Source organism: Pistacia vera, unplaced genomic scaffold, assembly GCF_008641045.1.
Source record: "Pistacia vera cultivar Batoury unplaced genomic scaffold, PisVer_v2 Contig430, whole genome shotgun sequence".
Lineage (NCBI taxonomy): Eukaryota > Viridiplantae > Streptophyta > Magnoliopsida > Sapindales > Anacardiaceae > Pistacia > Pistacia vera.
Window position 1 is genome coordinate 1,248,372 of NW_022196258.1, and position 25,574 is coordinate 1,273,945.

Sequence of the window (25,574 nt, forward strand, 5' to 3'; positions counted from 1 at the left end):
TTGTGACAAAGGAGGAGAAGCAGCAAAGTCTTGTTGCAACTCGAACACAAATAGTGTAGGCAATCGCTTTTGCCGCTAAACACACAAGCCATCCCAAGGCTGATATCTGGAAAGAGCAATCACGAGGGGCTATCAATAATAGGTGTGAACACTGTGGTTTCATGTGTCATACAAAGGATACATGTTTTAAAGTTGTTGGATACCCACCAAGATGGAAAAGCAAAAAAGAAATTCACCGGAGGGGGGACAGATTCAGCCTCTACCAACATCATTTTGGGTCCTGAACAGCCTTCGAATGGGGGCTTTACTCTTAACACAAGAATAGTATGGTCAACTCATGTCCTTATTGTCTTTTGATGGAAATCGTAACATAGTAAATTATGTTGGTAAGACATCTCAAACCCTTATAAAACTTTTTGATTGGCTTCTAGATTCTGGTGCTTCAGAACATTTCTCTTCCAATAAATCCTCTCTTTTTGATATAACATCTTCAGATTATTCCTTACCTGTTAGATTATCCAATGGGTCAACCTTGCTTGTACATTCTCATGGTAAAATGATGTTATCAATTTAAACAGTGTTCTCCATGTACTCTCTTTCAAGTGCAATCTTATTTCCATAAGTAAATTGACAAGAGATCTTAATTGCTCAATGACTTTCTTTCCTACATTTTGCGTGTTGCAGGACCTTACCTCGAAAAGACTGATTGGAATGGGTGAATTGCGTGATGGCTTATACTACTTCAGTGGGCTTCGCATACCTTTTATTGCCGCTACTTCTTGTTCTTCCTCGCTAGATCTATGGCACAAACGTTTAGGCTACCCTTCCTTTAATTGTTTGTCTTTAATCACTCAATTTTATTATTTGTCTTTTAAGGATTCAAATAAGTGTTGTGATGTTTGTTATCGTGCTAAACAAACTTGAAATGTTTTTCCTTTTAAGTTTTAGTAAGAGTCAATCACCTTTTGATTTAGCACATTGTGATATTTGGGGACCTTATAGAACTCAATCTTTTTTTGGTGCATATTATTTTCTTACAATTGTTGATGACTACACTAGATGTAAATCGGTTTTCTTGTTGAAAAATAAATCAAATGCTTCTAAATGTTTCATGCCATGATTTCAACTCATTTGACAGCAAAATCAGAAAAGTTAGAAGTGATAATGCTTTAGAATTTACAGTTGGTCCCATGTCAACATTTTTCAACTTAATGGAATTTTCCACGAGACATCATGTGTTAATACACTCCAACAAAATGGGGTTGTAGAATGCTAGCATTGTCACCTTTTAGAAGTAGCTCATGCCTTACGATTTCAAGCTAGTCTACCCATTAAATTTTGGGGTGAATGTGTGTTAATAGCCGCTTATCTTATTAATTATACTCCTACACCACAATTATCAGGCAAGAGTCCTTATGAAATGTTGTTTTCTAAACTTCCATCCTACTCACATTTACGAGATTTTGGGTATCTTTGTTATGTTCATGATCAAAATAGATTGAAAGATAAATTTTCATCCCGTTCAAGGTCATGTGTTTTTATAGGTTATCCAATAGGTCAAAAAAGTTATTGGGTTTACGATATGGAGTCACACAAGGTTTTTGCTTCACGAGATGTATTTTTTTATGAAGATCAATTCCCTTTTGCATTTCCTAACAACATTAATACTCCAAATCCAATCATCCCTTTACCAATCCATGATTCACATTCACAATCAAATCACCTCCACTCTTTTTATCCCACAAAGGAATTATCTGATCAATCAAGTCAACTTGACATCTCATATTGATCATGTTCCACCCAAGCCAATCGAGTCGCCTCTATCACTGACCGAGGAGCAATCTCCTCCTTCTATTCCTATGCGGCCACAACGAGTAAGACGTTTACCTACTCGTTTTAAGGATTATGTATGTTAGCTCCCTGAAGCAAAAAAATTGTTTTATTTTTATAAAAATTGTGTTTTTTGAAGATATTTGTTTGTATTTTGTAACTTTTTGTTGAAGCTCATCGTAATGAAAAAAAAAAAGTATGATTATGATTGGTTTTAATTTATTTTTTGCCCCCATAGAGTGAAATTCTTAGATCCGCCACTAGTGGTTATTAAACAAGAATGTCAGTGTCACTTTCCATCTCGAGGGTTTCATCCAATTCACCTCGGTAGTTGTATGACAATATATTGACCAAAAATGCTTCCAAGTATGACAATTTTAAGTTTTCCTGCTCACTTCTCTTAATTGGTGGTGGTAATTATATGTAGCAGTAATCTCACAAAAATGTGATAATTCTGGGATTTTTTATAGTTGATTGGCTATACATTCAGTAAAGATATGCATCCTTTAATTTTGTCTGACACAAATGCATAGTTTATAAGCAGTTGACCAAAAATTTTATAAGTTAAATTTCCTTCCTATTGAAAGCTTGATTAGCATATAAAAAAATTCATTTTTTTGTGCACACTTCTTACCTTAGAATTGGTAGGAGGAAAGTAGCTTTCATTAGAATTGGCATTGGCATATACTGAAATTTGCTTCAAATTTTGCTAACATTTGTCTTGTACAAGGAATCAAGTTGATAGCTTGCTTGCTTTTATGGCAACCAGAAGTATTAATTACCAGAAGCCAAGTTTCTTCAATGGCTTGCAAAACCATCAACCTTATTTTTAATGCTTACAGAAGAACCCAATTAGTTTCAAATCTTTCAAGTACAATCAAAACGCATTTTTCTACCTTTAAAACTCATGTTAGGAGAGGATCATGATTCCTCTTGTGAGCTTATGAATCAAATCTTCTTAATTTCTTGTGCAGTCAATTACAGCAGAGTGCTATGGAATCATGGTGCTAACAGCAATGTTGCAGTCCACCATTGTGGTTCCATTAGTAAGAGTTAGTAGTGATTCTTTAAGAAGATATGCAGCCTAAAGAAACCTGACCATCCAAAATTATGTACGCTAATCCGAGCTTCGCCTTCTTGTATGCATTCATGAGCTTCATAATGTCCCAACAATTCTCAACATTCTTCAAGCCTCCAATCCCCCAAGAAATCATGTAGGCATCTGTGTTATGAATCTGTGTTATGAATCTGGAGGAATATATTGGACTCTCCATGCCTCTAATCATCCCAAATCATGATGTCTCCAAGCTACCAACTTCGAATGATGAACCAAACAAAATCGATCCCATCATCAGTTCTTTCTACAATTGCCAAAGACAAAATAGAGGGTTCATGTCAGTGCAGTTCTACACAGCCATTTCTTCTTACGCTTCAATGCACGACGACATTTGTTCGATGGCTTTTCGGAAGAATACTTCATTCACTATAAGGAAAAAAGCCTTTCTTGAAGGGGATTCCCCGTCAAGAAGTAGGTACAATGACAATTTTTGAAGTATCAAGAAAGGGTCATGACAGTTTTCAAACTATCAAAGACCTCTTAACAGTTCAATAACTATAAAAGATTTAGTAGAATTTGTACCAAATCCTTGACATTTCAATAACTGTTAAGAATTTAGACGAAATTTCAATTTTTTTAGAATGTTAGCCAAATTGTTGACAGTTTTCACACGGTCAAGATTTCGTTTGTTAGCCATTCATCACTAACATGTTAAAAGATAATAATTTAATTAAAGAATAACAAAATACAACCTATCGCCAACCCCTTGACAAGCCAAAGAGCTACGGAACAACCAAAAAAGGTTCACAAAGAAAGACATCCAAACCTGTTGCCCAGCAGCAAAGCAATCTACAACAGAGCAAAAAGCACTCTAGATTGCTTAAAAAAAAAAAAAAAAAGCAGACCCTTTACACGGACAGCAGTATCCACAAAACCAGCAAAAAACATGCTGCCCCCTAAACTCAGCACTACAAAAATAGTCTATAAAACCCAGCAATCCCAAGACAAAAAACAAATTCCTGCTGTATAAGATTTTAGCGCTATTATCACAAGCAAAAGCAGGGGAAAAGCATATAAGCAATGATCCATTCTGTTGCGCTCCCAGCCCTATACAATGACAGCAAAAATCAAAATATAAACAGCCATATACAACTGCTGTCCATTCTAACCAGTGCAACAAAACCCCAGTAAATTTCAGATCTGCATAATCACCAAAATAACCATCTAGAAAACAAAAGGAAAAAGTATCAAGTAGTTTAGCAGACCACTATACTGCCCTTTATATATACAGATTCTGACTGCAATTGCACCAGCTAACACAATATTTGGTAACTCCCAGCAACTATTAACCATCCCAACACAATCACCAAACCCATCAGCCCCACCAATCCTCATATTACGACTACAAATAGGCAACCCATACATCTCCTGCCTACGAGAAACACCCCTAACATTATTATAATTTCACATACACATGACCCTAAAGGAAAAATTGTTTACGCATATTAACTTTTTGACTTACATCTTGATCTGTTAACTCCACATTGAAGACACACCCTTCTCCTCTTGCATTCTTGTAAGTAAGCATGTTCCCTTTGCTTGTAACACGAACTTTTATTGTCCAATTGCCTTGGTAGGGATTCAAGGAAACAAGAGGATGAACTCTTCTAGTCATAGCCATTCGGGCGGCAGGAGCCATACTGAGATTTAGCAAATAAAACATCAACATTTAATTACTTAGCCAAAACCCAACAAAATACACAACATTTGGGTTACATTAAAAAAAAAAAAGGAAAAATACTCACTTTCCATGCTGTTCATGAACTATTTGAGCAGCAGATTTAGCAACTACTTCTTGTTTAGGCTTCACGAAGCAGCAGGCACAAACTGCCATTACACAAGATAAACAACGAGCTCCAAATCTCAGCTCACCTTCTCTCTTAGCAAAATAACACCATCAATCATTTCCGTCACTGTCACCATCTTCCGGTATCTTTAACGGCGGAAATGCTACGAAGTCTCAGATCTCATCGCCGGCCCCGTCACACGTGTGCGCCGTTATCGCCGCGCTCCTCCTCCTTCTCTCAGTTTCTCCCCTCCACACGCATCTCTCTCAACCGCAACACCTCCTTGACCGCCCCAAGCCTCTGCTAAATGATGATGCCTCCGATTCCGAGGGCTTCAGTTCCTCCATCGAGGACAAGATCGATGAACTCAAAAACGTCAATGAAGGACAAGAAAACGACTCCGTGGATGTCGATACTCAAGATCAAGTTCACAACCAGCGTAAGGTTTCTTCATCTGGCTATTATTTCGATCACGTGACTGGATCAATCAAGCGTGCGTTTAATAAAAGATCAATTGTTGAGTGGGATTTTGATAAGTGGAAGAGCAAGAAAGAGAGATTTTAGGCGGAAGAGAGGGAAAATTTTCTGAGTTTTTGGGCGGAAGAAATGGGTTATTTTAATATTTTATAACCCTACACCAGCTCTGACTTAACGGAAAAAGGGTGGGGGAATTTGCCTTAAATGAAAATTTGAAAATTTTGAGGTGGGAAACTTTTCCCTAGTGCAATTTTTTTTTTTTTTTTTTTTTTAACTTAATCCTTCACGGTCAACAATTGTCAAAGATGAAGACTATAATAGCTAAGAAAAAAAATTTGTACAATTTATTTTTTACAAAATCCTTGACAACTATTAACTATCAAGAACTTATTTTTAAGGATTAATTTTTTTTGACCCTTTTTTAGAACAGTCAATAAATTTTGTCAAATTTTCTGTCACTGAAAACATTTTTTCTTGTAGTGATTAATGATCATCCCATTCAAGAAAACAATATCACCCCTCTTAATGAAGAGAGTGGTGAACAATATCCTCAAAATGACTCCCTGTATAGTCGCTCTCTTATTTGATCGTAGGGTTTTTGGAGACATTCTACCTATATTGGTAGGAAGAAGACATGATATTAATTCACATGTGTTGGTAGGATTAGTGGAGAAAAGGGGGATTAAGGAGATGGGTTTGGTTGGAGTTTTTCTGGCGTCTACAGATTTAGTGGCGATACAACAACAAGAGATTGTTTAGATGAAAATCAGTGAGGATGGATTGATCATCAATTAGCTATAGGTAGATGTACAATTAATTAAATCTAATGTAATATATCATGTAAATATGATCCTTCCGTGGCCTAATTTTGAGTGCCAAAAATCACAAAACTTACAAAAGAACCCAATTAACCATTCCACATGCACATGTATACCATAGACAAAAAACTTGCACATGAACATTAATGAAGAACGTTTTTTTGCATAGTGTCGGCAATGCAAATTGACATTATTATGACACGATTTTTACGTTGGAAAAGAACAGACTAGTGATATGTGCATAATATCATGTTGCCATTTGTCAATAGAGCCAAGAATTGAAGATAGATGACCCGAGATCGAGACCCTTCTGAAAGAGATAGTGTTGAAGATAATGTTTTTTAACTTATCTTTTACCAGAACCTTCATTTCTTATCAGCCGGTCCAATTAGCAACAGCCACAGCATGATCAGTACAGGAAAAATCCCCCCTAGAATTTAATTTTTTACGATTGAATTGTAGTTGAAACGATGTGTGACTGGTTGTTGAATGTAGAGACATTATGTTATAAATCTGAAACCTTATTCTTGTTTTATATCAACTCTCTATCAACATTTCGCCACAAATCAACCAGTTAGAAAACAAGTTAAGAGAAAAGATGCATCATCCTCCACCCCATGATCCACCACACGGTCCACCTCCTCCAGGACCCCATGGACCGCCGCCTCCGCAAGCACCACCGCCCGGACCACCGCCTCCTCATCAGCCAGGCCCTCCTCCACCAGGGCCCCATGGACCGCCTCCACCAGGACCAGGCCCCCACGACCCACACAAACCGCACCCACATCATCACCCATAGTTCAATGGCTTGAAGCTTCATATATATGTGTGTAGCTTAATAATATTTTGTGTTGTGCTAGCTTTTATAAGCCTTATGTTGTGGCTATAGCTAGCTAGTGTGAAAGTAGTTGAAGTATGTTAAGAGAGATGATGATAGATCGATTATGAAAATAAATTATGAAGCACCATATATTATATATATAATGGTTGATCTTCTAATGTTCTTGTTTAATGATCTTCTTCTTCCTTTGGCTTTTGCTCGAGCATTACTTCATGATAAAGGTGTATTCTAGAAATTTTGGAGGCTCTATGGGAGATGATCCATCTTTATTCCTGTCATCAATATTTATGGGCTCTGCATCTGTAGATAAACATTCTTTATTCCTCTTATTTTATAAGATGCTCAATGTATTCAATGTTTTGAGAGTGTTTTTTAAAAACTGATGATGGGTGTACTGTTGATATGCCTTTTCAAAGTAGAAGAGTAAAACAAATCCAACAATCTTAACTGAGTTGCCATAGTTCATCTGGTAATTCATCAAATACAGAACCTTCTAAACTAAGAATCTCAAGCCTTTTCAGCTTTCCAAGGGAAGATATCTCAGATGCAGTCGGGAATTGAATTGATTTCATTGACAACTGCCCATAAGTTAAAAGAGTAACAACTTTCAGTGCTTTCATCTCTTCATAAAAATGGATCTGTTAAATAATAATATTCCAACAGCAAAATTTTGAGATTTGGGTATATCAAACCATCAGCAAGTATTCTACGCCCTCTCATTTCTACCAAATTGATTGCCATGTATTGTTCCTGGCTCTCTGCTTTTGGCCACTCGCTTTAACCAAGAATGCGTGGTTCTGCTTGGATGCCATCCAGAGCGCAAAATCATGAACCACATCATGCATTTTAATAAAATCTTCTTCACCAGCATCTAATAACAAACAAGAAGCTTTGAGGTTATCAACCCCTTGATTCAAACCTAACCCCATTTCATATCTTACCAATTCCTCTAAATCAATTTCATCGACTTCAGGAAACAGCCAACACAATAAGAAATAAGACTTGATCTGCTCGCTCTTCAAATAATCATAACTCAATTGAAGACAAGCATAAACATCTTTATCCACAATATTCTCTATAACATAAGTTTTGACATTTTTAAAGTTCAAAGCGCTTCTTTCCATTCACCGATGGCTTTTTCTCTTAAAGCACACCCAGTTGATACAATTGCCAAAGGCAAACCCTTGCATTCTCCAACAACTTTAACTTGCCGTATCATTCAAGGTGGGAGACTCATACCTGCATAACCTTTAAGTAAACTCAACCCTTCTTTTTCATTGAGATTATTTAGTGGAATTTGACATTGACAACTCATTACAAGACAAACTTGTGGTTAGAAAGATTTTGCAACCCCAAAAGGAATTCCTATTGTTGTCAAGTCAAGATTTGGCCAAACATCATCCAAGATTATGAGTATCCTCTTCTCTTCCTTTAATCTCAACTCATTACAATGACCAATTTAGGAACCCTTTTAGACGAATGGTGCGCTGCAGTAACTTCGAAGTCAAGAAACTCTGGCAAGTCACAGCTGATATTGGTAATGAGCTGTCATTATTCGCCTGCACGACTCAATGATTTACCCTGTAGATTCAATGCAGAGGAACTCGGATTGGGTGCATATTTTAGCAAATTATTACTGTATTTGCCTTCAAGAGATAATTTTACAGGCGCTTTATATGGCTCAATACAAATGTTAGTATAAGGGAATGGCTAGATAAAGGACTACTTGCTGACAAGCTGGTACTCGATTTGCCTTATCATTGCTATGCGTGGACGCTTCTTAATAAGGAAGACAACTGAAACTCTGAAAGCAGGAAGTGAATATGATTAGGAGCACGGTTGATGTTCTTTTTATCTTTTATGCAAACGATTGCATACAGTTTTTCTTGCAGAACATGGCAAATAATCTGTCTGATGTTGATTAAAATGTTATGAATTGCGAGTATTTTTCCCAATCTAGTGACCCTAGGTATAATGTGATGAATTTTCAGATTGAATATTAGGATTTCAATTATAGATTATAAGTATATAAACAAAATGCTTTTCTGTCATAATTAAAACTCAAAAGAATTATAAATAAATAAATAAACTCATGAATATAAACGAAGGCCTAAAAGATCTGCAGCAACTTTGCTCAACTCACATGAATCCGAATCAATATCTTGTATATTTATGTCAATACTCAACATTGTAACATAAACGACTATCATAAATGGTAAAGAACTTATTTCAGAAATCCAAAAAAAAAAAAAAAAAGCTAGAAACTCTGCTCAACTCAACCCACATTGGTGGAGTAATACGGTTGAAGGAATTACCTATGAAAAATGGCGTGACACTCCCATCTTCCATATTATAAATTCCCATATCTTTCCCTCCTCCATTTCGCTCTTCCACATATTTTTCCACGCAGTCATCAGTGAAGTATATGCAATTAGGTTTGCATCCAGTCGCTTCGGATGCTTCAATTGATAATGAAGAACTATGGCCTAAAAATAGAGCTCTATTCCCCAAATTCTTCACTTCTGTCCATGTGTTTGTGGAAATGTCAAACTCAAAAACTGTGAACCCAAACGTTCTCCGATCCAGCCACCCTTCTCGTACAAGCACCTCCTGATTCCACAATATAAGCTTTATCCAACAACCACCCTGGAAGTGGCAACTGTGAAACTTTTTCTACCTTGGTGCTGGTATTGTCTTTGCCACTACTAATATGATAAGTCTTGAGTTCACTGAGAGAATTTATAGCATAAAACCGTCCATGGTAATACACAACATCCCAAAAATAGCCGTACTCAAGGTCTAATATGTTCCAAGCCTTATCGCCTGGTCTAAAATATGCCAACTTCCCAGTTCCTCCATAAATAATCATCAATGTATAATCTGAAGTCGATAAAGGACTCGATGATAATATGAATTTCCAAATGAAATAAACATATATTTTAAGAGTTTTAAGCTTAACCCAATTTTTAATGGTCTTGATATGGGGAGGTTTAATTTGAAGATGGGGTTTAAGGGAATTATTTTCAACATGGAAAAAAGGATGTACAAGACTCATGCTCAAATCTGGAGCAATTGTAATAAGCCAACCCTTTGAAGAATAACAATTTCTAGCGATGGATTCTGGGAGTATAACTTTACGATAAATACCTTTATTGGAGATAAGATAGAAATCACGTACATGGCTGCACTTTTGTGGTGGAAGCAAAAGCCATGGAAGCTGAATGGACTTGTACCGGAAATTTTCTTCCACTGCAACTGATTTCCATGATCTACAAACACAACGAAAAGAAACAAAATCCTCCCGCAATCTTATTCGCCGAACAATTTCAACCAAAAGATCCTCATAAGTTCTGCCCAATTGGGCGTCATTATTGTCAAGTTCAGATACAAAGACAGTAGAGGAGTAATTGCAAAGATAAGCCAGGAAACTAGACGTCCACATACTTATATGTAAAAATACAATCCCATTCCCATACGGGTAAGGATTATAAGTTTCAGTTGGATTCTATTTCCTAATTCTAAAGTGAAAACAAGTTATTTAATATCCAAACACTGAGACGTGCGGCTGCAGAAGCTAGGCTGGTAAAGGCATTTGCAAGGATGAGCAGTTTCCTCATAGACTAATAATTCTTAATTTTTAATGATTTTGCTTTGGGGTAGTTTATCACAAAAAATCTCCCTCAACTATAATCAAATAACAAAAATTATCTTGTTTTGAAGTCTAAGTTGAACTTTTGTTATTTGATTAAACCTCAGGGGTTGAGAGAAAACTCATTTTTTTTGTAATCATAAATTTATCTTATATTAAATATTAAACTTACCTTTTAATTCTTTTTTCTTTTCAAATACTTTTAACACTCCACTTTTATGTTCTACACCCTAATTTTTATTTGTTTGTTCAATTTATAGAACAACAAAGTAGAAGTACTTTTTAGAACTGAAAGATAGATTAATGGAAGAAGAAGTTTTCCAATAGGATATATCATGTTATAAGCAATATAGATATAAGTATTAATCAGTATTCTGAAAATCGGATTGAACCAGTCGGTCTGACTGGTCAACTAGGAATCAGACATAACCGGTTCAATAATACCCTGAAACTCGTTTTTTCTTTTGAACTAAATTGACTTGGGATGAATTGAGTGGACAGTTGGCAACTCAAGATTGAATCGACGGTTTGCTGACTCATCCGTTGAACCGGTTCAATTACAAAGTTCTAAATCCCTAAAATTTCAATTTTCAATCCCCAACTCTTTCACCCTTTCTTAACTTCACTTCACACTTTCACAGTTGCTCCGCGACGCTCTGATGATCGCAACTCCTTTCACTTCAATCACATTTTTGAATTTTTTAGCTATATCTACCAAATTATTATAACTTGTTAATAATATTTGTCCATCAACAGTTGCACAACTTTCTTTCATCCATTTCATGGATTTTGATATGGACAGTACTAGTCTTACAAAGACAAAAACAAAGAGGGCATATAAAGACAATTTTCACCCTTCATCTTCATGATTTTTTTCTCTCTCTCTCTCTCCTTCTTTTTCCGTTTTTTCTTTATTTTTTTCTTATTGCTGATGTCACTTTGTAGCTCTCTTTGTATTGTTTTGTAAGGATAGCATTTTTGTTTTGATATATATGCAGTTAACTGTTGAATACATCCACTTCATTGCCCTTCTGTGTGGATCTAATAGCATTATGAATGGAGAATTTAAGTTCTTGTGAGCATGATAGCACTTCCATTGATTTTGGATATGCTTGAAAAGGAGAAGAATTCACCATAGAGATTAATTAACTGGCATCCAAGGTTTAGACTATAAAAATACAACATTATAAACCATTATGAAGCAAACTCCGGTACCGTGTAAAGCTCAACCATAAATTATATATCTTGATTTTACTCCTCGTATACTTTCCTTTGAATAGCTCTTCTACATCGGCTTACTCGGTTCACATCTCATACAATTCTTCATAGCTGGTGGAAGCCCCCCAGGTAATTTGCCAGACCCTAGTGTGCTAGTTTCTCATCATAGCAACCTCTTTCATATTATTAATGGTCTTGGTTGGAACTAAAAGGATTTCATCTTAAACTACTCTCGCAGAGATTGTAAAGTTTGATGTTTTCTTGCAAGTTTCATCTAACAGATCAGCGTCAAATGGTTTCTTTTCGTACAAGATGAATATCACAACAAATACAAAAGGGACCACTTTGTTTATATATATATATATATATATATATATATATATGGGTAAGGGTTAAGTGCACCCACTATCGAGATTTTCTATTGATACTCTTGCTTCAATAAAGCAAAGCAGCTACTACCTTTCCCGGATTTGTTATTGAAGGGTTAGTTTTATCAAATGCCAAAAAGACTCCAGGGAAATAATAGTTTAAAGAACAGGGTTTAACCCTTTCTAATTTCTTTATCTTACAGGGCATATAAACAAAGGAGAGTCATCCAAAATCTATGCCAATAATGCTGGAGGTGGGGTTACTTCACTTGATTGTTGCATTATTGAGTGGGTCCAGTGTTGGATTAGAGAATTGACTCTGATGACAAGCCAATATTCCTGCATCCACCTATTTAAATGATAGGTCATTCATTAACACACCAACTTCAAGACATACTTTCATGGATCACATTGTTATTAAAACTGATGTTTTCTTTACCATTCTCCTTCTAATTCCTCTTTTCTTGTTCATTCTCAAGTCTTTCAAAACTCGGTCACAGGCTAAACAACCACCACTTCCACCAGGACCATATTCATGGCCAATTTTAGGCGACCTTCTCCAAGTGGGAGATAAGCCTCATATCACACTAACTAAACTAGCACAAACCTACGGGCCACTCTTCTCACTAAGACTTGGAAACCAACTTGTGGTAGTAGGATCATCACAAGAGGCTGCAATTCAAATCCTGAAAACCCATGACCGCATTTTATCAGGTAGATATGTTCCTCATGTGGCACCAGCCAAGAGTTTGGAACACAACAATTTATCTCTTGGATGGAATCTTGAGTGCAACAATAGTTGGAAGCTTTTACGTACTCTTTACCGAACCACGCTTTTCTCAAGTAAAGCAATAGAGTCTCAAGCCTTTATAAGAGAGAAAAAGGTGGTTGACATGGTCGGATTTATCAGTAAAATGCAAGGGGATGTGGTGAAAATAAGACAGGTAGTATTTGCTACTTTGTTTAACATGTTGAGTAACATATTGGTTTCAAGGGATCTCATAAGCTTAGAGCATGAGAGTTTAAAAGGAGGGATCAGTGGACTAATGAGGAATATCATGGAAGTAGCTGCAACACCAAATATTTCTGATTTTTATCCAATTCTTGCTGGACTGGATCTCCAAAGATTACGAAAGAAGTCTAATGATTTTTTTGATAAGGCTAGTGAAATATGGGAGCCTATCATAAAAGAAAGGAGAGAGGTTATGTCAGGTGATGCTTCAAGCCAACAAGATTTTCTGGACGCCCTCATCAAAAACGGTTCTTCAGATCTTCAAATCAATATCCTGCTTCTGGTTTGATCTCTCTCTCTTTTTCTGTACATACATATGTTATACATGAATATGAACTAAGAAAGCTTCATTTATTCATTTCTGAAAGAATATTCTATTATTTTTCCAAGTAACATTGCTCTTAAATTTGTTGAGGCTATTAGCTTGAGATACAAATTTTATGAAAAAATGTTTTCGCAGGAGCTGTTATCTGCTGGCACAGATACTAGTAGTTCAACTGTAGAGTGGACTCTAGCAGAACTTCTAAAGCATCCGAAATGCATGAAGAAAGTTGAGGAAGAACTGAAGAAAGAAATTGGCCAAGACTTAATAAAGGAATCACATGTACCAAAGCTAACATTCCTTCAAGCCTGTGTCAAAGAAACTCTAAGGTTGCACCCACCTGGACCGTTACTCCTTCCTCACCGCGCTGTGGAGTCATGTGAAGTGATGACATATACCATACCAAAGAACTGTCAAGTGTTGATAAATATTTGGGCCATCGGACAAGATCCTAAAATTTGGGAAGATCCTTTGGTCTATAAACCAGAGAGATTCTTGGACTCAAATTTGGATTTCAAAGGGAATGATTTTGAATTCATACCTTTTGGCTCTGGAAGGAGAATATGCCCTGGTATGCCCATGGCTACAAAGCATGTTCCATTGATTCTTGCTTCCCTGATCCATTTCTTTGATTGGTCTCTTCCTTATGGTAGGGATCCAAAAGACCTGGACATGACCGAGAAGGTTGATCTGACTTTATGCAAGGAGCAACCTCTACTTCTCATTCCTAAAGCTAAAATATAAGCTTGAAGTTTGCTAGCGTGATCGAGAGGGTTCTCTTATCATTTATTTTCTTTGTCATTTTGTAATATAATGATCGTTTGCTGTGCTGATTGAACAGCATAATCTGTGCCAGTGCCACTGCTGTTCTGTGTATCTGTAATTGATGGATTGTAATTGTGTTTACTTCCTGCCTGCTTTATTTTATCACGCAAGATTGGCATAAAACAGACAGTAGAATAGATTATTGCTCTCATTGTAAAATAGATTATTGTTCACTTATCTTGTTTTGTCACTATATTCTTTAAAATTTGGCTAACTCGCTACTATTAGACGCATATATAGTTTTGGACTAGACCCTCGTTTATGCGGAACTCTTGTTTCCTCTCAGATGAGATCTGAGCCAGGTTAAGTATAAAAGAGAAAACAAGATCCAATGCCTGGCTTAGATACATAAATCAATTATATCATTTCATTTATAAAAAATAAAATTTCCAACACATTGTTCGTATTTCTAATAGCGATGAATGAAAAAAAAGAGAACTGGATTGACAACACTAGAAAGAATATCATCTTACATAAAGAATAAACACAAATTGACACCAAATAATACAAACTGAAATCTAGAAATCTGGCCTGCGATTGCGAAGATCTGAAATCAGTACGAAGCTACAGTATTCATACAAATTATTCTTGCACTATTGGAGTTGAAAAATCTTATCTGCAACAAAAGAATGAAAGAACGATTATAATGACAGAATTCTCTACCTACAAAGAGTTTTGTGTCCCTTTCTCTGTATGCTACTGATTTATATATGAAAAAAATGAAAACCACAGCAATCAACTTGGCGGAGAAAAAGTAGAGGAACTGCCGGCAAAATCAACAGGCGCCCAGGCTGAGACTGTGTAAAGAGGCTGATCCATCCAGCTTAGAGTAAGTGCCGCTCCATCCTGCCCTTGCTTCTTAACACCATAATGCTCACAAGAGTACATCTTCAACAGCATTTGTCTCTGAAGCGGCTAATCCCCATGCATTGAAACCCTCCTTGCTCCATCATCCTCCTTCAGTTATCAAAACACTCATCGTGCCTTTCATATCGGTCACTTCCTTCACAAGCAACAATATTTTCCTCTATCTTCATCCTAACTGGGCTGTCTAATGGGAGGGAAGAATCAGTTGGATCAAATATGGCAGAGTAGTACTTCCACGGATTGGAAACTCTTATCTCCAAGATGGGGGAGTTGTTCTGGGCTTCTTGCTCTCCCATAATTACTAAACTCTGAAACAAATTGCTTGATGTAAAAATCAATAATATGAACCCTGTCTTCCCCTTCAAAGGCTCTTAACAATATCTCATTTGATGTGAAATAAATGAACTTTGGAATTGGAGTCACCTGGTTCAAAAGCCTCAATGCAGTACCCGAATCATCTTCCAGCCGATCAGGATCTCGAGGAGGAGTAGTATGAAAAGTATGAGGCCAAAGCCCTGGCAACCCGAAGAGCCAAAGCTTCAGTGTAGTGAGCAGATAGGCGACTTATAGAGCTCCCTCCAGGAGAAGCTAGATCCCCCAACTTAGCACTATAATGATTAATGGCAGGGATATTCCTTATCCATTGCTTCAACACGAGAAGTAAGTAAGCTGACATGCTCAAACCTTGATTCTCACCTGGGTTTTTATCCTCCTCACTAGCCTCCACACCACCTTGATGTGGATAAGGATTATTGGACCCATTACCCACATCATGCTCCACAGGATTGAAATGCCTTGAAAGTTTGATATTATAGGTTTTCATTAATATCAGTCAATTATGTAAATACCCAAATCATTTACATTAAATAATTAGTATGCCATCAAGTTGTTATGGGTTAATAAAATGACCCATTTGTCCCTATGAGTTTGTAAAAAAATACTATTATTTAGGCTTTTAAAAAAAAAAATGTATCAATAAAATTACAATTACAACTTTTTCATACAACTTTTTTATATAACATTCAGATGGGAGCTTATGATTGGTCAATTTGCATTTGGACAGACGAAATCCACTACAAACTAATCAGTTACGAACTGTTACATCAGGTGTATGAAAAAATGTTGCTCAAAATATATATATCTTGAGTTTATGGATTTAAATCACTTTTTTGAATTTAGGCCATTAAAATGTTGAATTATTATTTATATGAAATAATAAATTTAGGGTGCGTTTGTTTTAGGGTTTTGGATAATACAGTAGAACATCTTTATAATAATACTCTATATAGGAATAACTTCCATGTAGTCATAAAAAAATTTGGTCCCAACTTGGATCAGTTATAAATAAGAATAAATTTCAAATTGTAATAAGTTGTAATTTTTCTAGGTCCCGTCTTAAGGAACTTGCCTCTATATAGTAATAATTATATGTATATTGCAAAAAACATATGCTATATTACATTCAAGGTTTAAGATGAAATAAATTATTTATCTAAAACTGTTTGGGATAATGATTTATATTTTAAAGTTGTTACCACATCTTTTATCTTGCGGGTACGTAATACGTCACCAATATGAACACCTTCTTATTGAAACCAAAATATTTATAGCTCTTAAGCATGTTTAGAGCTTCTTGGCACAAAATTTTTGGTATTTCCGTACTATCATCCTCAGGATTTTCTCATTCCTCTTCTTGTCTAATTTTAGTAATGATTTCTTCTTCAATAATTAAAACATACACGATTTGTTGCTCATTTAGATAATTGAGGAAGACAGTAATATCTATTTGATTAGTATAGTGAATTTGTCGAATTTGATCACACAATTTTGCAATGACTCTTTGATAGTCACTTTTCATACTACCCATTTGATTAGGAAGAAGAAGATGCAGCGGAAGAAGAAGATGTAGACGAAACTTAGAATAAACAGTAACCAGGGTAGGGATTCGTTAATGGTGGGAGGAAGAAGAAGAAGATGTTATGTTTGGGTTTGTTTTCAAGAATTTTAGGTTTTCGGAGACATGTTATAATTTTTAAAAGATTACACAATACTTCATTAATCCTAATTAAGTCATGATTAATTTTTAATTATTATTAATTTGTCTTAATAAAAAATAAGATCATTTAGTAAAAACTAAAAAAACTTATTAATAAGACCATTTAGTAAAAACTAAAAAAACCATATGACCATTTAGTTAAATTCAAGGCCAGTACGGCCTTTTAAACATTTGCCCCATGATTTTTCGGCCAACAAGGTAACTACCCTCAGATTAACTATCAATCACTAATCAATCTACCTAGTTACAAAGATTCTAAAATGCAGAGAAACCAAGAAGAAGTGATAACGCAAACTGCAAAAACGCAAAAATTCAGATTCAATGTTAGTGACCATTTCTTCTTTTATACTGTTGACTCTGTGAAAAGCCTCAGCCGTTGGATTTCTGTAGATTGGATGGACAGGATGCACCATGACTCAGGCCAAAACTCTGCGTTTCATTTAACTGTGAAACTGCGCGTTTTCCGTCTTCACTCCAACAATCTCCACCTTGAAGACTTGAAGACTTAAACTTCAGTAGTGCAGTAGGCTCTAACCATATCTCTCATGCTTAGTTGGTATTGAATTACTCCATAGATAGCAACTTCAAGCAGTGCTTGAATTTTGCTGGTGTGATGATCTTGTCCCCATATCAGCGGATTTTCTTCAGTGGACTTTCTTCAGCTCAATTAATCCTTGGGCTACCACATCTCTTACAAAGTGAAATCTTACGTCAACATGTTTGGTCCTCTCGTGTGATAAACTGGGTTCTTACCTCAGTGTATAGCACTCTGGCTATCTGAGTAAATTGTACCTTCCCTTCAGTAAATTTGCTTCTGTCAGTAACCCTGTAACCACCACGCCTCCTTAATCACATCAGCAATGGCTATGTACTCTGCCTCATTGATGAAAGTGCAACTATATGCTGCAACTGAGATTTCCAGCTATGCAGTTTCCTCCTAGTGTAAAGCAGTAAGCAGTTGTGGATTTTCTGGTGTCTTTATCACCTGCAAAATCTGAATCTACAAACCCAACAAGATCAAGCACAGTATTGTTCTTACTATACTTTAAACCATTCGAGAACTGTTAATGTATCTTGAACCCATTTAAGGCAGTCCAAGCTCACTGCCAGGGTTAGACATGAATTTACTAGAAGTGAAAGCAAATACAGTCAGGTCTAGTGCTTACATCGCATACATTAAGGAGCCAATCACATTTGAGTAGGGGATATCATTCATTTTATCAACTCAGCTTCAATTAGGACACGTTCTTTGCTAAGTATGAAATGATTTGCCAAGGGCATTGTGACAGGTTTTGAGTCATTCATACCAAATTTGTTTATTACTTTCTGCAAATACGCACTCTGTCCTAGTTTTAAGCAATGTCCTCCTCCTTCTCGGATATTACCATCCCTAATATTTTTAGCATTTCCCAAATCTTTCATGTCAAATTCTAAATTTAATTTCTTTTTCAGGTCTTGTATCCTAGGCTTGGATCTACTGATTAACAGCATATCATCAACATACACGCAAAAGATAAATGGGCAGATTTTTATCAAGGTCAAAGTGAGAACAACTGTCATACTTGCTTCTCCTAAATCCCAGGCCTGTTATAGGTGTCAAACCTTTTGTACCAGGCCTGGGGGCCTGTTTAAGGCCATATAGGGACTTGTGGAGAAAGCATACTATCAAGGGCCCTAACATTAATGAATCCTATAGGCTGGCTCATAAATTTTCTCATCCAAATTTCATGCAAAAAAGCAGTAGTCACATCTAGTTGTTCTAATTCTAGATTATGGTGAGCACAATAGCTACATTATCTGATGGTTTTATATTTCACTACTGGGGAAAGACTTCATTAAAGTCTATTCCCTCTTTGGGTAGCCTTGGCACTAGCTTGTTGCTATACCTAGGTGGGTCAGAAATTGAAACACCATCCTTTTTATAGAGCCACTTACATTGATCAGCTTCTGATCTTTGGGTTTGAGTACCAAGTCCGGTTCTGTTTACCTCTAGAGAGTGCATCTCTGCCCTCATTGCTACTTCCCATTTTTTCTTTATCCTTGGATTTCAAAGCTTCATCATAAGCTCTGGTTCTGTTCTCTGGACCTCTGTACTGCAAGCAAAGCAGAAAAACATTCTGCATAAGAATACCGAGCTGGTGGCCTTACCTCTCTTCTGCTCTGTCCCTGGCCAGTTGGTACTGTTGGAGGTTAGTAGGTTGGTGTTCAAATGTCTCTCCATGGTGTCTTCTGGTTGTTGAAGTTCAGTTTCAGATTCTGTTTGGGTTTCAGTTCAGTTGTTGGGTTAGTGGGCTGATGTGTAGTTGCTCCACCTCAATTGATGTACTTCCAGTTGGGTTGGGTCAAGATAAGTGTTTTTAATGCTTCCTTGATCAGTGGCAGATCCTTTGCAAGGGATTCACATTCATTAAACACAACATCTCTGCTTACAATAATTTACCCCTGGAGTCTCCCTATCCTCATAATCTATACCCTTTGTGCCTTCTTGGAACCTAGAAATATGCACTTGGTAGACTTAGGTTCAAGTTTTCCTCTACAGGTGTTGCATAGGCAGAACACCCAAAATCCTCTGGCTAAGTCTGGTCTTCTACCAGACCAGATTTCTTCGGGACACTTTCCATTAATAGCAGTAGAAGGACTCCTATTCACAAGATAGGCTGTGGTTGCTTCCTCCCCCAAAAGTGTTTGGTAACCCTAAGTAAACAAGAGACACCTAACCTTTTCTAGTAAGGTACGGTTCATGCCTTTCTGCCACACCATTCTGTTGGGGTGTTCTAGCTACGTTCTATGTCTCAAATACCTGTTCTTTACAAAAGTTGTCAAATTCAGAGTTGCAGAATTCCAGACCATTGTCTGTCGCAAGAGTCTTAACTTTCTTTCCTGATTGGTTTTCTACCATTGTTTTCCAATCCCTAAACTGGTTAAAGCGCTTCTTTGTCTTTAGGAGGAAGGTCCAGACCTTTCTACTGTGGTCATCTACAATAGATAGAAATAGATTTTCCCACCATGGGATTTAATTTTCAGTCCCAGAGGTCAGAGTGTAAGTACTCTAAGCAGTTCTTGGCTGGTGAGTTCCTTTTGAAAACAAGTCTAGTGTTTTTTTCCTAACACACAGTTTCACAGAATTCCAGGTTACTGATGGTGTCCTTTCCAAAACCTCCCTGATTACTAAGGATGTGCATGCCCTTTTGACTCATGTGTCCTAGCCTAAGGTGCCTTTTTCGTTATAGTAAGTCTGGTGGGTGACAGAACTGTGCTAAAGCATTCAAGGTCAGAATCACAACATAAAATGTAAAGACCATTCCTCTTTTCCCCTTTGAGAACCAGTTCTGTTTTTTGTACACATATAACAACCATTATTAGCCTCATGAACACCCAACCTCATCAAGAGTTCCTAAAGAAATAGATTCCTTTTAATTCAGGGATATACCTAACATTAGTCACTTTCAGTTTTTCCATTAGTAAGCTTAAGGGTTATACTGCCTATACCCTTCACCCTCCATGCTTGGTTATTCCCATATAAACATTTCAGTTTCCTGAGATTCTAGTTCTGGAACCAGTTTTTGTGTGGACTCTATAGGAAGGACAGCCTGAGTCCAGGACCATTCCTTAGCAGTATCAGATGTTGATACGTCAAGACCTCAGGCTCCCCCCATTGGTTACACTAGAAGCAAGATTACTCTCAGTATTACTCTGTTTATTTTTCTTCAACCATTCAAACAGTTTTTCTTGATATGGCCAGGTTATTGCAAAAGAACACTTCCTGTGTTCTGATCTTTTATTGCTGTTCCCTTCCATTTTTTTTGTTTTTAGACCCATGTTGTTCTGAAGACTTTCCTGTTTGACTTGATTCTGCCCTACCTTTACAAACAGGTTACTCCCAGATCTTTTCTAGATCTTAAGCTCTAATCCCTAGCTTTAAGCCAGTAACTTAAATCCACACTAGGTATGGTTCCTGAATACTGAAGGGCATTCTTTACAACTATGGTCTTCAGTTAAGGAATTTAATAGATCATGCTAACTAGAGTCACCTAGTTCCTGATCAGTACCTTTAAGAATAAAAGTCATCTTAAGGAATTCATCTAAATTATCCTCAACAGATTTAGTACCTCCATTTTGTACGAAAATAGCACCTTTATAAAAATGCAGGGTAGGTGCTGACTGTAAAGAATACAATTTTCGAGTTTACCCCATAGGGCTAGAGGTGTTTCTAGCCCATCACCTTCCGTAGGACGTTGTCTGACAGATTCATCACTATGAGGTTGTACGCTTCCTCATTATTTCATCCTTCTTTTCAGCTTATCTCTGGCCATTGGTTTCGTCTTTCTCCAGGGCAATTCCCACCTTGTGTGGGACAGCAGTGCCTTCATTTCTTTTTCCAACTCCACAATCTATCTGCATCATACTGAGTGATTTCTAACGTGTAGTTGACATCTTTGTTTTTGAACAGTTTGATACTGCTCAAGAAACCCTAATCGAACTGACAACGTAAATCTTGAACAAATTAAGACTCAGACCTGAATCTCACCAAGATTTCCTCAATCATTGAATTACCACTCGAATCTGTAAACTAGGACTCAAGATTGCTAAGGGAAGCCTTAATTTGAAAAACCCCCAAATTTTGAACAAACCCTAATTTTTCAGAAACCCTAATCACGAACAGTCTCCAAATGAATCAAGCCTATTTATATAGCTCTGATACCATGTTTATACACGCACAACAGAAACTTAAACCAAATTACAATCTTCACAGATTCACAACATCCATGCAAGAAACGCAAGATTTTTACCGTGGTTCGATTATCCTATTGGATATCTACTCCACGTTGAGCTCCGGAAATGGAGAGCTCACAGCACTACTATCTGAATATATCAATACAGTACAAGATCCAAAACAACCAGATCAAAACCTCTCAAATTCTACCCAAGAATCACCCGTAACTCACCCAAGAACTCTCACCTGGAATCCTCAGCCACAAGAGTAAAACATCCCTCAGATTAACTTCAATCACTATCAATCTACCTGTTACAAAGATTCTAAAAATGCAGAAAAACCAAGAAGAAGTGATAACCAAACTGCAGAAAACGCAAAAATTCAGATTCAATGTACAGTGAGCCATTTCTTCTTTTATACTGTTGACTCTGTGAAAACCCCACTGTTGGATTTCTGCAGATTGGATGGACACGGATGCATCATGACTCAGGCCAAAACTCTGCGTTTCTTTACTGTGAAACTGCAGCGTTTTCCGTCTTCACTCCAACACGTCTTGATAGAGCTCCCTCCAGGAGAAGCTAGATCCCCCAACTTAGCACTATAATGATTAATGGCAGGGATATTCCTTATCCATTGCTTCAACACGAGAAGTAAGTAAGCTGACATGCTCAAACCTTGATTCTCACCTGGGTTTTTATCCTCCTAACTAGCCTCCACACGACCTTGATGTGGATAAGGATTATTAGACCCATTACCCACATCATGCTCCACAGGATTCTCATGCAGCCTGCGAGCCAAGTTATGACTCTGTGACACTTTTCGTCAGGTTGTGTTAGAGATTTCCGTCAACAATGCCGAAAAAGATTGAAATACCTTGAAAGTTTGATATTATGGGTTTTATTAATATCAGTCAATTATGTAAATACCCACATCATTTACATTAAATTGTTAGTATGCCATCAAGTTGTTGTGGGTTAATAAAATGACCCATTTGTCCCTGTGAGTTTGTAAAAAATACTATTATTTAGGCTTTTTTTGTTTAAAAAATGTATCAATAAAATTACACTTATAACTTTTTTATACAACATTAAGATGGCAGCTCACGATTGGTCAGTTTGTATTTGGACAGACAAAATCTATTACAAACTGATCAGTTGTGAACTGTCACATCAGCTGTATGAAAAAATGATGCTCAAAATATATATATATATCTTGAGTTTATGGATTTAAATAACTCTTTTGAATTTAGGCCATTAAAATGTTGAATTATTATTTATATGAAATAGAACCTCTTTATAATAATATTCTATATAGGAATAACCTCCATGTAGTCATAAAAAAATCTGATCCAAACTTAGGTCAGTTAAAAATAAGAAATTTAAGAATAAATTTCACATTGTAATAAATTATAATTTTTCAAGGTCTTGTCTTAAGGAACTTGCCTCTACATAGTAATAATTATATGTATATTGCAAAAAACATATGCTATATTACATTAAAGGTTTAAGATTAAATAAATAATTTATCAAAAGTTGTTTGAGACAATGATTTATATTTTAAAGTTGTTACCATATCTTTTATCTTGCGGGTACATAATAAGTCACCAGTATAGACACCTTCTTATTGAAGCCAAAATATTTTTAACTCTTAAGTATGTTTAGAGCTTCTTGGCATGGAATTTTTAGTATTTTCGTACTATCATCCTCGAGATTATCTCATTCATTTTCTTGTCTAATTCCAGTAATGATTTCTTCTTCAGTAATTAAAACATACACGACTTGTTATACTGAGCCAACAAACAGAAACATAAACCAGATTCAAACTTCACACAGATTCACAGAACATCCACACAAGAAACGCAAGATTTTTACCGTGGTTCGATTATCCTATTTGGATAATCTACGTCCACGTTGAGCTCCGGAAATGGAGAGCTCACAGCACTACTAATCTGAATAATATCAATACAGTACAAGATCCAACACAACCAGATCAAAACCTCTCAAATTCTACCCAAGAATCAACCCGTAACTCACCCAAGAACTCTCACCTGGAATCCTCAAGCCACAAGAGTANCTGGCTACCTCTTCAACGTTATGTACTGAATCTTTTGGTATAGTTGTAGTCACTTTACATGAATTTGTCAATAAAGATGAGAATTTGGTTTCAGAAGAAGAATAGCAACGACGAAGAAAGGTTTTGGAGGCCATTTGAGTAGCGGCGTTTGTGGGTTATCTAGGGTTCAAACTGGCTTAGTCTTTTGTAGGTTTACATTTAAATAACACAATCTCACCGAAAATGAGAGTGGGATAAAATGTATTTATCAGAAACCTGTAGGGTTCCATGTAATTATACAGACACTTGAGCACATCACTCCCCCTCATTGTATCTTTAATGTAATGACACGTGTTTATCTTCACTCTTCATCTTATTTTTAAACCATATTTGCTATATTATATTACAACATTGCCATTTTCTCTCTGCTGTTTTCAATTATATTACAGTATTTGTTTTTAGTTTTCAATTTTTACTATTTATTAATTGCATATTTGGTTTCTTCGGTTGTATAAACTATCAATCAAGAAAAAAGTTAAATAAAAATTATTGATGATTGTATGTACAATCAATTATGAATTTTTTTCTTCTTTTGATTGGTTTACTGTATGTACAATTGAAATTACAAAGTTTTTCTTCTTCTCTTGGTTTACTTCTATATAACTATGACACAGTCTGATTCATAAAGTTGTAAACTAGCACCTGAGCTTTGACGTGACATTTTTTGATTAGTCGATTGTTTATACAACCATTATAAGGTAGAGTAATGCTACACCAATAACATTTTTCTCACAAATTTTTCTTACAACCCATTTACGTGGCAACTGAGTTAGTATTGTTACGTCAAAATAATTTTAACTAGACCAAAAAAATGGTCGTTCCTTCATAGGTAACAACTGTTCTTTATGACGGAATGGTCGAAGGAATGACTGTTCCTTATGAAGGAACAACTAAAAGAATAGTCATTTATAAATAAGGAACAGTCATTTGTAACTAAATTTACATTTTATGCACTTATTTTGATTTAAGTTTATACACATAATATTTAAAATTCTGCATATTTGTCTATTATCAACATGCTTACATAGGTTCGGCGCAGACAACCCTCATTTCTAAATTCTAACACCAAATTTGTTATACTGAGCCAACAAACACAAACATAAACTAGATTTCAACTCCATTCCACACAGATTACACAAAACATCCACACAAGAAACGCAAGATTTTTACCGTGGTTCGATTATCCTATTTGGATAATCTACGTCCACGTTGAGCTCCAGAAATGGAGAGCTCACAGCACTACTAATCTGAATAATATCAATACAGTACAAGATCCAACACAACCANTGTTCTTTACTAAGTATGAAATGATTTGCCAAGGGCATTGTGACAGGTTTTGAGTCATTCATACCAAATTTGTTTATTACTTTCTGCAAATAAGCACTCTGTCCTAGTTTTAAGCAGTTGTTTCTCCTATCTCTAGATATTATCATCCCTAATATTTTCTTAGCATTTCCCAAATCTTTCATGTCAAATTCTAAATTTAATTTCTTTTTCAGATCTTGTATCCTAGGCTTGGACCTACTGATTAACAGCATATCATCAACATATAGCAAAAGAT

General features: G+C 36.2%; 3 protein-coding genes and 1 long non-coding RNA gene across 5 annotated transcripts; 1 reads left to right on the forward strand and 3 right to left on the reverse strand.

Moving 5' to 3' along the window:
• Positions 1-3,069: 3,069 nt before the first annotated feature.
• Positions 3,070-5,364, reverse strand: LOC116143626 (replication protein A 70 kDa DNA-binding subunit B-like). 2 transcript variants are annotated; one of them, XM_031429084.1, is made up of 3 exons: positions 4,693-5,364; positions 4,410-4,587; positions 3,070-3,191 (listed from the first exon to the last, which is right to left on the reverse strand). In XM_031429084.1, the coding sequence occupies exons 1-3, from the start codon at positions 4,779-4,781 to the stop codon at positions 3,123-3,125; spliced, it is 336 nt and encodes a 111-aa protein (XP_031284944.1). In that variant the 5' UTR covers positions 4,782-5,364; the 3' UTR covers positions 3,070-3,122. The 2 variants fall into 2 exon arrangements, with proteins under 2 accessions (XP_031284944.1, XP_031284945.1); XM_031429085.1 differs by lacking the exon at positions 3,070-3,191 and adding an exon at positions 4,158-4,319 and having other exon boundaries at positions 4,693-5,363.
• A 3,596-nt stretch (positions 5,365-8,960) lies between these two features.
• LOC116143475 (F-box protein SKIP23-like) lies at positions 8,961-10,312 on the reverse strand. The gene is made up of 3 exons (XM_031428934.1): positions 9,478-10,312; positions 9,186-9,392; positions 8,961-9,073 (listed from the first exon to the last, which is right to left on the reverse strand). Exons 1-3 carry the CDS (start codon positions 10,310-10,312, stop codon positions 8,961-8,963), a joined length of 1,155 nt encoding a protein of 384 aa, XP_031284794.1.
• Positions 10,313-12,499: 2,187 nt separating this feature from the next.
• Positions 12,500-14,447, forward strand: LOC116143568 (probable (S)-N-methylcoclaurine 3'-hydroxylase isozyme 2). Its single transcript, XM_031429024.1, has 2 exons — positions 12,500-13,400; positions 13,578-14,447. The coding sequence occupies exons 1-2, from the start codon at positions 12,507-12,509 to the stop codon at positions 14,181-14,183; spliced, it is 1,500 nt and encodes a 499-aa protein (XP_031284884.1). The 5' UTR covers positions 12,500-12,506; the 3' UTR covers positions 14,184-14,447.
• Positions 14,448-14,685: 238 nt separating this feature from the next.
• Positions 14,686-15,857, reverse strand: LOC116143623. Its single transcript, XR_004130148.1, has 2 exons — positions 15,555-15,857; positions 14,686-15,439 (listed from the first exon to the last, which is right to left on the reverse strand). It is a non-coding gene; the product is annotated as an uncharacterized LOC116143623 (long non-coding RNA).
• Between the last annotated feature and the right edge of the window lie 9,717 nt (positions 15,858-25,574).

Bases quoted from the DNA above. Each gene is read 5' to 3' on its own strand.
- LOC116143626 (XM_031429084.1), bottom strand. From the start codon at position 4,781: ATGGCAGTTTGTGCCTGCTGCTTCGTGAAGCCTAAACAAGAAGTAGTT. The intron at 4,588-4,692 runs GTGAGTATTTTT...GCTAAATCTCAG, and splicing joins GTTCATGAACAGCATGGAAA to TATGGCTCCTGCCGCCCGAA. The intron at 3,192-4,409 runs GTAAGTCAAAAA...TGGCAATTGTAG, and splicing joins TGGAGTTAACAGATCAAGAT to AAAGAACTGATGATGGGATC.
- LOC116143475 (XM_031428934.1), bottom strand. From the start codon at position 10,312: ATGTGGACGTCTAGTTTCCTGGCTTATCTTTGCAATTACTCCTCTACT. The intron at 9,393-9,477 runs GTGCTTGTACGA...ACACATGGACAG, and splicing joins TTATATTGTGGAATCAGGAG to AAGTGAAGAATTTGGGGAAT. The intron at 9,074-9,185 runs GTAATTCCTTCA...CATTTATGATAG, and splicing joins TGTCACGCCATTTTTCATAG to TCGTTTATGTTACAATGTTG.
- LOC116143568 (XM_031429024.1), top strand. From the start codon at position 12,507: ATGGATCACATTGTTATTAAAACTGATGTTTTCTTTACCATTCTCCTT. The intron at 13,401-13,577 runs GTTTGATCTCTC...ATGTTTTCGCAG, and splicing joins AAATCAATATCCTGCTTCTG to GAGCTGTTATCTGCTGGCAC.